Below are 11,610 nucleotides of genomic sequence, written 5' to 3'. Positions count from 1 at the left end.
AATATGGATAAGAATGAAAGGTTTCGGGTTTTTTAATTAAATTTTATTTTTTTCAATCATTGAAAAAACTGTCTCCCTCCCTGCCATTAAGAAAGAAAGAAAAATGGTACTTGTTACAAGCATGCGTTGTCAAGCAAAACAAATCCCCAAATTGTACATGTCCAACTCTCTGTCTCTCTATATATGTACATATATACATATACATACATACACATATGTGTACATATATACACATATAAAAAGAGAAACACACATACACACACAGAGAGAGAGAGAGAGAGAGAGAGAGAGAGAGAGAGAGAGCATAAGTTCTCTGGAATCTTGGGTGGTCCTTAGGTCTCCTTTGTCTCAGTTTATACAAGAGGATGAAGTGCAATGTGAAGGGAGTTTTCACATTGAGGCTATCATGGATCTACTGAAGTATTTAACCTTTTATCATGTCTACTCATTAGGTGAGTTCAAGCCAGTACTGTGAGTTAATTAGTTATTACCGTTATCAACTATATATATATATATATATACACATATATATTTGTTGGGGACAAATAAAGTATAATTTCTGTATAAAATACCAAAGCCAATTAAGTCCTTGATAAACAGTCCTTGATACTTTTGCTTCCAAAAACAATTGTATTCCTTAATTACTCCACTGTGGACATTTGAGTGTTGTTTCTGGCTGTTGCTCAATGTAAATCAACACAACCCAGCTACTGGTTTAAAAAAGGGAGGTGAGTGGGAAGGAAAGCACCATTTAGTCAGGAAATCTGGACCATAAAACTAGGTAGTTCTGTGTTGTTCTAAACCTAGATATGTCACTTGATTTCTTCAAGTCTCAGTCTTCCCAAGTCCCATATTTACATTCCCTTTAGTGTTATAAGAGTGAAATCACAAAGGGCTCTGAGCTTCTTAAAGGAGAAGAAACCCTAGGTAATGATGTTATGAAGGGCAAATAAGGTCAAACTATCCCTCTAGTTTCTTCTAGTTGTGAGATTCCATGATGTTAAAAGCATGGGATTTGGTGACTTCAGAGAGAAGTCACTGTGGCAATTGAACCCAGGGAGAACCAACCTCTGGCACCTAACACCATCCAAAGACTCCTTCACTTCTCTTCAGGTTTATTTTCTTGCAATACTGTGAGGACTGCTGAGCTACTTCAAGGTCACTGGAACAAAGAAGCTATGTAGGTATTGGCATCTTTTCCCTCTCACTTCCTTTTTCAGCATCCACAGCATCTACCACCCTGGTTTAGTGGGCTGTGGCTGCTTGGGAACCAGGTTTTAGTGGAAATGCCACTTCCTAAGCAAGAGTACACCTTCTCGAATTTTTCTCATTCCATCAAAAGAAAAAAGAAAAAAAAGGAGAGACCTAGTTCCTGCATCTGTCCTCCTCCAATCTGAAAGGTCTTTATGAATCATTTAGAGTCCTTGACAAACCTTACAGGAGCAGCTTTTTTCCTTCACCCAGCACACACACACACACACACACACACACACACGCACACGCACACGCACACGCACACGCACACGCACACGCACACGCACACACAGACATACCCAGAAAGCAATGTGTTGTAAAGCAAAAGACAGCTGAAAATGCAGTCTTTCCAAAGACTTGTAGTTTTTGAATGGGGACAGAACATGCCACATCAAATCCCAGGAAACATTCAACTCATAGGTGCATAACAGTTTCAAAGTTGCCCCTACTGAATCTAAGGGAAAAAAATTCAGACCAAGAAGCAGAAATTTGATATAGAAACAAGAAAAAATGACTTAATAATATTATATATATATATACATATTTCATATAAAAATAACATTTTCTACTCAATTCATGTGTTCGCTTTTAGCTGTGCAAATGCACAGATATAGGGTGGGGAATAAATATAGGAAATGCTCAGCAAATTTTTCTGGAATGGATGAATTCCTGCTTTGGTTTGCAAGTTCTGTATTCCCATATATCAGACATTAGACAAAATACCTTTGTGTGCTGAGACACACATCATAGCCATGTTAAAATAAATCTCAAGTTTATATATAGCTTTAGAATTTACAAAGCACTTTTAAACAACACCTTGTAAAGCAGATATTTCCCTATTTTACAAATAAGGAAACTAAAGCTAAGAGAAGTTAAGTGCTTTTCCCAGAGAGGTTCACTGATTATACAGTAAGTCAGTAAGTAACAGAATCAAGAACAACCCAGGTCCTTTGAGTCTTGTCTGTAGAAGGCTTTCCACTATATCTTTGGCTTCAGGTTTATGAGGCTGCCTCCAGCACTATTCACATCTCTTTAACCGAGCCTTCCATTTGTTGCTCAGAAACTTTGGCTTAGAGCCCCTGGCATGCTTAGGTGTCTTTCCAAGAGGCAATGCAAGGCACCTTCCATAATAAGTTAATGAATATTTAGTGAGTATTTGCTACATGCCCACCACTGTACAGAAAGACAAAAATAGAAAAAAATCAAAACAAAAATGTGATCCCTCCTCTAAAGGGGCTTGCAATATAAAATTAAACCAGAACTAGTCCACAAAACAGAACAATTAGAGAACACAGAAGGGTTACTGAGTATCACTGACTAAAATACTACGGAAGTTCAGAGAATTATACAAATTGGAAGAGCCGAGATAGATTTCATGTAGTCATGTAGTTAGCTTATAAACTTCATGTAGGTCTTTAGGGATAAAATAATGGAAGAAGTGGAAAGGAATCCCAGGCAAGGGGGAACAGCAGGAGCAAAAACATGGAGGGTAGAATAAGTATAACCTGTGTAGAAGATTGTAAAGAGGTTTTATGGATTTGTCTGGTCTGTAGGTTGAAAAGTAGGATTTACTTCAACAGACCTGTGAACTCATCTAAGTGGGTACTGCTTCCAATGTAGTACAGATGGTAATCAATCAATGTCTTCCCATCCTGTGTGAATATTGCCCATGTTTTCCCAAAAAACCTCCATAGAGAGGTTACCCAATGTACTGGAGGCCTTCTGGTATCCCGCTTTTGTGGTATTTAGGTGGCATTCGGGATGTTATTCCTCATCCTTGCTATAATCCACGAAATAAAGTGGGAAATGCAGTTGGATAATTATAATAATAATTGATTTATATAGCACTTTTAAGACTTACAAAGCTCTTTCCTTACAGATGAGGCTCAGAGTGGTTAAATGATTTGACCATGGTCACATATTTAGTAAATGCTGGAGTTGGGATTCCGACTACAACGGATGGGAAAGGATGTTGGATTTGGAGTCAGAGAAAGCAGGTTTGAATCCTGGCTCTGTAACTTACTAGTTGTTGACTTTGGGCATATAACAATCCATCTGAGCTGCAGTTTCCTCATCTATAAAATGAGAGGATTGGACTAGATGATCTCAAAGGTCTTTTCCAGCTCTAATAGGAAGTGACATAATAATAGCAGTGTTTTGGTTCTCCACTTTGCGTGTACTTGGAAAACAATACAAGTAAAGGCTTCATCACAAACTATTTAGCCACCAAGGAGGTAACCAGGAGACTGCTTTCTCACCACGGGATATCATATAGCATGACTCTGAATGGCACATTACAAGCTTAGCTCAGAAAGCTTTATAAAAAAAGACAATATTTTATGTACAATTTATTAAGCATCCACAGTGAGATATAGAATTATCTCACATTTTATCAAATTTAATTGTAAGAAGAACCCTAATTGTAGTAGTGATCTTTTTCAGTATTTTCCCAGGGGCAGCAGGCCAAAGGCTGAGTTCTTATAGAAGTATCATGAAATTCTTCTCTTACATAGACCATGATGCTTGTTGCCAGTAAATTTTCAATTCAGAATTTCGTATTCCTTCCCTGGAGATGATTCTCATTCTCTCTTCTCTATTCCTTCAAAGTTTCTGATTCCAACCAACTTCTTTTTTTGGTGGGGGGTCACCTTACACATAAATTGGAGTAGGTTTTGAGGTGGAATTTAAGTGAAGATGAGGAGACTGGTGGAAGAAAGGAGACCTTTCCAGGCATATTGATCATAGGCAAGGAGAAAGGGGAAGGGGAGGAGAAAACAATGGGTACACGCGAGAAGAGGAAGAGAAGGTAAATTGTGCACACTTAATGGAGAAAGGCTCGGGTTCAAGTAAGCAGACTGATGTTTCCATTTGCTGTGAACCTGGAAAGAGAAAAAGATGCCCAAATCCAAAGACTACCGTGTATTCTTGGGGACTGAAGCTGGGGTTCCTGGGGACAGTCCCTTTATTCTGAAAAGCCCAGGAACATCAAGCCCTACCCAGTTCATTGGCTGGTAGCTCCTCTTTGCCCAAAGATTCCGGCAAAAAAAAAACAAAAACAAAAACCACTTTTTTTTCTGGTGAGAAAGAAGATGAAGATATGTGTGTGGTGACATCCCTTTTTAAAGGATTCTTCGTGGTCCTAGGTTACCAAACTTTGGCTCACTCCCCAAACAAGCGCATCAGGCTCCAAATGTGATGCCAGATAGATTCGTGCTTAGAAATAACATTTATTCTAAGGGTGTGGCGCAGTGCATCATGGGAACCATTCTCCCCTCTTTTCCTACCCCACCTCGTCCTCTTACCCCTCCCCTCGGCTGCCTCTGAAATGATTGGCAAGCCATGTGATTCCCTCCTTTGCCCCTCCGCTTGGACACAAGGAGAGGAATGGACAGATACAGCGACAAACCACAAGACCCCTAATTTCTCCTCCAGCCAATAGAAAACTTGGCAGCCCCTCCAGCCCCATGCCTTGCTTCTTTCCTCTCTCCTCTTTTCCCGTTTTGAGCCCGCCTTCCCACTCCATCGCTTAACCCTCGACGTTTGACAACTCGACCGGCCAATGAGAAGTTCCCGCTCTGGGTGGAGACTCGATAACGTGATGGGCATCCAATCCGGCCAATTGATCACCATACCTGCGGGGGGGTGTACGAGGCAGCCAATGGTGCAGCGGCATAGATGAACGGAGAAGAAAGGGGGAGGGAAGTGTTTCTCTGAAGGAGGGAGGGGAAGGCCCTGGAACCTAGCGCTGCTGCCGCCGCCGCCGCCGCCGCCGTCGCTGCCGTCGCCGCTGCCCGAGTCGGAGAAGGAGGAGAAGCCAGAAAGAAAATGGCGGCCGTGGCTGCGGAGGCGGCAGCAACTGCAGCGTCCCCGGGGGAGGGGGGCGCCGGCGAGGCCGAGCCAGAGATGGAGCCCATCCCCGGCAGCGAGGCGGGCGCCGAGGCCGGCACCGATCCCCTGCCTGTGACCGCCACTGAAGCCCTGGTGATGGACGAGGCGGACGGCAAGCCCGCTCCTCAGGCCGATGAGCCGCCGCTGCCGCCGCCGGGGGAGCCCGCCCGGAGTCCCGGGGCGGCGGGGCCCGAGCCCGAGCCGCGGCTGGAGCCCGACTCTCCGAGGCTCGATCCCGAGGAGAAACCTCCCGCCCGCCCTGAGGACAGAGAAGCGACGGAGGAGGGGGAGGCGACGACAGCCCCGCGGGGACCCGAGCCCCTGACGCCGCCGCCGGAGGAGGGGAAAGAGCCGGCTCCCGAGGAGCCTCCGCCGCCGCCTCAGCCCCAGTCCCAGCCCCAGCCCCAGCCCGCGGCCCCGGCGCTGGTCCCGCCGGCGGGCGGGGATTCGGCCGTGGCTCAGCTGATTCCGGGCTCGGAGGTGCGGGTCACCCTGGACCACATCATCGAGGACGCGCTCGTGGTGTCTTTCCGCCTCGGGGAGAAGCTGTTCTCGGGGGTCCTCATGGATCTGTCCAAAAGGTACCGCTCCCTGGTGGGGGACCCCCGCGGCGGATCCGCCTCCTGCCCCCTTCTCTGTCCATGCGGCTGCGGGAGCTTCCCGGGGCCGGCCCTCGGGCAACGTGCTCGGAGCGCCGGGGAGGGAAGCTGGGCTGCGAGAGCTCGCCCGGGAGGGAGATGCTCCGAGGGAGGGAAGCGGGGAGGAGCCCCCCAAGCTCAGGCTGCCCTCCTGACCCCCGGATCCCCGTTCTCCCCGGGGCTGAGCGAATAGGACCCCCCTTCTGGCGTTTTCACCCCACTCCTGGGGAAGGGGTTGGGTGGACGGGGATGGGGGTTTGAAGGGGGAGTGGGCTGGTTAGTGGGGAAGCTGGCTCCACAAAGCCATTTTTCCCTCCCCTCCGGAGTGGCGGGGGGGGGGGGGGAGGCGCTCAATAATATGCCCCCGCCCCCACTCCAATTTCTCGTCTCTTAGAGGCGTCTGGAGTTGGACAGGTACGGCATCTGCCCTTGGAAGAGGGACAGTGCATCTCCAGGGGGAGTGAAGTTGTTGTGAAGTTACCCTCATTTAGATTGTCTTGGGAGGACCTTTGGGTGGGGTAACCCTTGGTATGATTATAATGCAGTTGAGGTGATTCGATAGACAACTATCAAAACCAAATCTCTTCCCTCAATCAGCCTCAAATTATTTAGGGAACAGAAGGTAAAATCCATTTAATAGGTTGGAGATGTTAGTCGGGAGCCCCATTAATGCTTGACTGAACCTTGGGTGGGGATTCTTTTTAGTTGAACAAGGTACTTTTAGATTTCAGGTGGATTTTTCTGTTAAGCTAGATCTAACTGCAAGGAAAGGATTATGTACGTGTATATTTACGATACAGATTAACATTTCTGTAAATACTTTTTCCTTTTATTTGGCACTTTAGAAAAATTTAAAATGATGATGTTCCTTATGGAAAGATTTAAGAAAGAAGACAAACGGATATGACAAGATTTCTTTGGGCCCTCTAGAAAGCTAGCTTGTGAGCCTCCATGAGGGCAGGGACCTCATATTATTTAACCCTTGTTACCCCCATCAGTATCTCACAGGGTTCAAGCACAAAGTTGTGCTTAATAAATGTTTGAAATCGAAGGAGGAAAAGAGGAAGAATTGACAGTGGAGTAATCATGGTCTATAACTGTTGAAGATTGTAGTTTTAGGGTGCATATTTTAAAACTGGAAGATTAAAATTTTTGGACCTTCCGAAACTTCAACAAAATTTGACTGTAACCAGAGCTTCTAATTTACATGTGTTTGTATATCTAACTTAAGTATACATTGTAAAGGTGAAATAGGTGATCTATTTACAAGTTCAGTGTTAACTTTCTTATTCCCTTCTTTTGCAGATCTGAAGTACAGAGCCTCTCATTCATGGCTCTCCATTCTGTTTCTTTCAACAGCATACATTCTGCTGATGGTATCTCACCTGCTTCTAAATGGCTCACTAGTTTGTCCCTTTTCATTAGGAAGCCCATTTCTCCCTGCCCTCCTACCAAAAATCCTCTTCCTCCCACAAAAACCTGACATATGTGGCATTTTAAAAACAGACGTAAATTGTGTTCTTGAAAATAGCATGAACCGACCCCTCCCCCCATGTTAGATTTTTAGGAAAAGACCAAGAGGCTTTAAAATTATTTACTGTCTTCTAGTAATTTTAGAACTTTTAAAAATGTGACTTTTTACTTTGTTTCTGGTGTCGGAAAGGAGGCATAGTAGAAAAGAGACTGGAATTGTTGCAGATTCATTTACTAGCTTTTGCAGTAGAAATCATTCAGCTGTGTGTATGCTATTGAATAAAACAACAGAGCACCAATGATTGTGAGGCTCTGGACTTAATATCTGCAAAAGGAAGGTACAAAAAGGTAAGTTGCCCCTGTAAATAGGATTCATGTGTTTTCAAGCCGGAGGTGGTAGTGATTATTTTAGTTTAGTGTTTTTTAAATATTAGAGTAATATATTTTTTAGTTTAAAAAACATTTGAGCGTGTGCTTAGAAGAATCATTTTTCGCTTCCAGTTTTTGCTGTTGACTATTCTATTTGAGAGAGATGAATAAATCTTACCAGGAAATGTTGATTTAAAAAATCCTGTAGTGAATGAACTGGGGAATTGAATCAACTACATTTTCAGATTTATTCATTCAATAATATTTGGAATATCTACTTGATGCCAAGTTTATAGGATCAAGTTAACTGCCTTCCAAAAGCTTGGTTTGGGGATGGAGGTTAGTGGTAGGGAAATGACATAGTTATTTTAGCTTCTAACTAAGAATTTTTCTAAGCAATCAGCACCTTGGACAAAGTAGATACCTGATAAATTAAAATTGAATGGGTCTTCATGGGAGCACTTAGCCAGCAGACCCAATCCAATAGGCAGTTATTAAAAGCCTGTTTACCAAGGCTTGGTGTTAGACCCTGGAGGGGTATGAAGACTAGCAAAACAGGAGCTTATCCTCAGGAGCTTATTTTCTACTGGAGGGAAAATGTAAAATATTTACCAAATAAATGGGGTGGAGAACACTTATTTGGGTAATTTAGTAGCAAAAATCTATAGGATGTGGTGTTTGACAGGAGTTTACATGTACAAAATAATCTCGGCTTAAATGCTATTGGGGAGACATTATCAAGCATGTAGATAAGGATATACTGGATGATTTAAAGATATAGGACATAGGACAAAGATAAAGATATAGGTGACAAGGGGATCTAGAACTTTGCAGATAGACTTGAGCTTTGCCTTGAAAGAAGCTAAGAGGTCAGAGTGAGGAGTGCAGCCCTTTATTTTGGAGCGGTGAGCTGCCCTATTTAAAATCAATATGAAGAAAGTTTTTTCTTAATTGATTTTTAAAATGTTTCAATCCTTTAGCACTTTTATATGTAGCCATCGGTGGCTATAGCTGTTGTATGTTAGTGAGTTATTTTTCTCTAGTCCCCACCAAAACTACAAACTTTTAGTCAAATTAAAAACAATAATTAGGCTTCCAGTAGAAATACCCCATGAAGTAATGAGCATAAAGTTATCTTACTTTTTTTAAACTTGAATTGATGGTTTCTTCTTCAAAATAGCAAACAAAGCAAAGGGAAATTTATTAGGGTTTGGAAATGGTGAAATAGTGGTCTATTACTTGTTGTTTGGGGGCGGGGCAGGGGGGAGGACTGGATCTTTTTGTCTCACATAGGCTAAAAGTATCTTTCCTTACCCCTTTAGGCAGCCACTAGTTTGCTCCTTGTAGGGGTAGAAGGGCTCACCGTATTGGTACTGGACTTAGTGTTAAGACCCATTCTGTTTTGGCCTTACTGCAGCTCAGAACTATAGAACTCAGGTGTTCCACACTGGTCCCTTCTTCCATGTAGCATGGGTTACAGTTAGGCATGAGCCACAGAGCCAGGCCTTTCTGTTCTATTTTGCCGTGGCACTAAGTGCCAAATACTAGGGGACAGATTTAATAGAAGGCAATATGAATGAAGTTAATTGGTAAAAGAAATTTCTTGAGTTCATCCAGTGAGTAAAAGCATCAAATTTTGTATGTGTGAATATTTCTGTTTTTCCCTTTAATCTTCCAAAACCAATGGTTGCCTTATTTTCCCTGAGTTCTTTTCAATGAGTAAATCTGAACAAATAGGTGTGCGAAATTGACCAACACCTTGTAAGCCATTTTTGGTTTTTTTCTTTTTTAGGAGGAGCTAGGGGAGAGAAAGCATTTGTTGTAATATTGTTTCCTTTCTCATGGACACTTGAGTCTTTGCCTTTCCCTTCCTCTCCCCATCTATTGGAGTGCTCTTACTGCAATGGGGTATAGTCAGCCATTGAAAAGCTGAAAATGAAATGTATAAATATGGGGTAGTGTCTTAATGTTATCTTCCCTAACACAGATATTGAATACTTTGAAGGAGTGTGAAAGAATGATGCTGCTATATATCCTTTAGAACTTAAAAACTTAGGCCACCTGTGGTGCCAGGTTACTTTTATAGTAATAACTTTTTGAATTTATTTATATGAGGAAATAACTTTCCTAGTAGGGAGCTCCAGGCTTAACCTTGTGGAAGTAAGAGCAAGTAACTTAATACTTTATTTTTAAAAATACCATGTATATTTGGTAACGCAGGTGTGGTAGAGCAAGGGCCTGGTATCCGGAAGTTTGAATTATAGTTTTATTTATGTAACTAATTTAGCCATTTGATTTTTAGAGAAGTCATAATTAATACATATGGACCTCAAGTCTTTCTGTATGATAAATGGCTTTACCTAAATAATTAGCAAGTGCTCTTTCAGCTTTTTAAATTAAAAAGAAATTTTTTTCCACCTAGCATAAATTAAGGGTTTACCAAGACAGTTCTGTCTAAACAGTCTTAATTCTATACTCCTTAAATGAGACCAAAATTTCTACCTTTTGGGAAGATTCAAATTTTGATTTGGATGTTTTGTATTTTTAAAGAACCATTGATGATGTAGATATTTTTAGGTATCATTTGTAGCAAACTCACTTTTAACAAGGTTGTTAGATTACATATATTTCAAAATAATAAATCAAGAAATGATTTTTTTCTTTTTGCAGAGACCATGGTGCACTAGCCTTACTTTTGGTGGGAATTATATGCAGCCAGTCTGGTGAAGCAGTGAGTAGTAGTATCCATAGTGTAAACTAAGGCAACACCAAGGTTGAGAACATGGACCTTAGTTTGCTTGAATTTTATTCCTGGGTTTTATTTTAAACCCTTTAAAATCTTTTAAAAATTACTGTTATTTTTGCATACAGATCTTAAACTCCTAAGTTGTATTCTGGAGAAAAATATAATGGGCACATACAGAACCTTTTCTTGTTGAAAAATAGTTTTAAGACCCACTGCTAAGATAAATTGAAAACCAGTGCTCTTTTCCCATTGAACATGTAGTGATTTTGTGCTATGGATGCTACTATTTTGTTATTACATGTGACCATTTGTTGGAGGCAAAACACTCAAAAGTTGCAAGGTCCTTGCAATGTAGATGAATTCTTGAAATTTTAACAGTATTTTAGAAATCTAAAAAAAAAATCTAAAAATAAGAGAATGGTATTTTATTGTGCCAGGCATAGTACAATGGGATGAGTACTGGCAATAGAATCAAAACATGAATTCTCATCTAGGTTTTGCCCCTTAATGCCTGTGTGACTTTGAGGAAGTCACTTTACTTCTGTGGGCCTCAGGTTCTTCATCTGTAATATGAATATCTGGATTAGATAGTCTCTTAAAATCCCTTTCAGCTCTAAATCTAAGATCGTGTGTGTGTGTGTGTGTGTGTGTGTGTGTGTGTGTGTGTGTGAGAGAGAGAGAGAGAGAGAGAGAGAGAGAGAGAGTGTGTGAGAGTGTGAGAGAGAGTCACATGGCCAGTATGTCAGAGGGAAGGGACTTTTGAACCTAGTTCTTCCTGACTTAGAGGCATATGCTATAACAAAACTGTTAGGATGATAATTTTCATTCATTCTCATTACACTGAGCATTTTATAAAAGTAAAATGATTAGTTTAATCACATTGGAAAACTAAACACCAAACTTTTTGGAATTTATATTTGTCATGCATTCCATAAAAGAGATTTTGAAGTGCAGAGTATTTCAGAATTTAGGTTGAATGCTACTTTTAACAAAGTAAATTGAAATTTCTTATCTCATCTGATTTTTGTCAATTTTCTCATACATCCTCCATAAAGTATCAACTCAACATATTTGAAACCACCTTGTTTTTTTAGTATCTCAGAAGTACCAACGTATCCCATTTAACTTATTTATCTGTTTTGTCAGTGGTTGGCATTGGCCCTTCTCCTTTTCCATTAATACATATCCCTATAATGTCTTATAAAGGTTTATTGCATGCAAATTTGTCATAAAAAATTGATG

The 11,610-nt window shown here is 41.5% G+C and overlaps 1 protein-coding gene across 6 annotated transcripts in view; it reads left to right on the top strand.

The window, feature by feature from the left end:
* Positions 1–5,034: 5,034 nt before the first annotated feature.
* Positions 5,035–11,610, top strand: part of PWWP2A (PWWP domain containing 2A) — a 35,449-nt gene continuing 28,873 nt past the window's right edge. For 4 of the 6 annotated variants that reach the window (XM_036750921.1, XM_036750919.1, XM_036750920.1 and 1 more), the window contains exon 1: positions 5,035–5,723. In XM_036750921.1, the coding sequence (XP_036606816.1) occupies positions 5,080–5,723 (644 nt within the window). In that variant the 5' untranslated portion in view covers positions 5,035–5,079. Of the gene's footprint in view, positions 5,724–7,565; positions 7,602–11,610 lie in introns of those variants that run through there. The other 2 variants (XM_036750918.1, XM_036750923.1) reach the window with 2 other exon arrangements.

This window comes from Trichosurus vulpecula, chromosome 3 (genome assembly GCF_011100635.1).
Source record: "Trichosurus vulpecula isolate mTriVul1 chromosome 3, mTriVul1.pri, whole genome shotgun sequence".
Classification (NCBI taxonomy): Eukaryota; Metazoa; Chordata; class Mammalia; order Diprotodontia; family Phalangeridae; genus Trichosurus; species Trichosurus vulpecula.
Note: the sequence above shows the minus strand (reverse complement) of the source record. Positions and strands in the feature narration are given on the sequence as shown.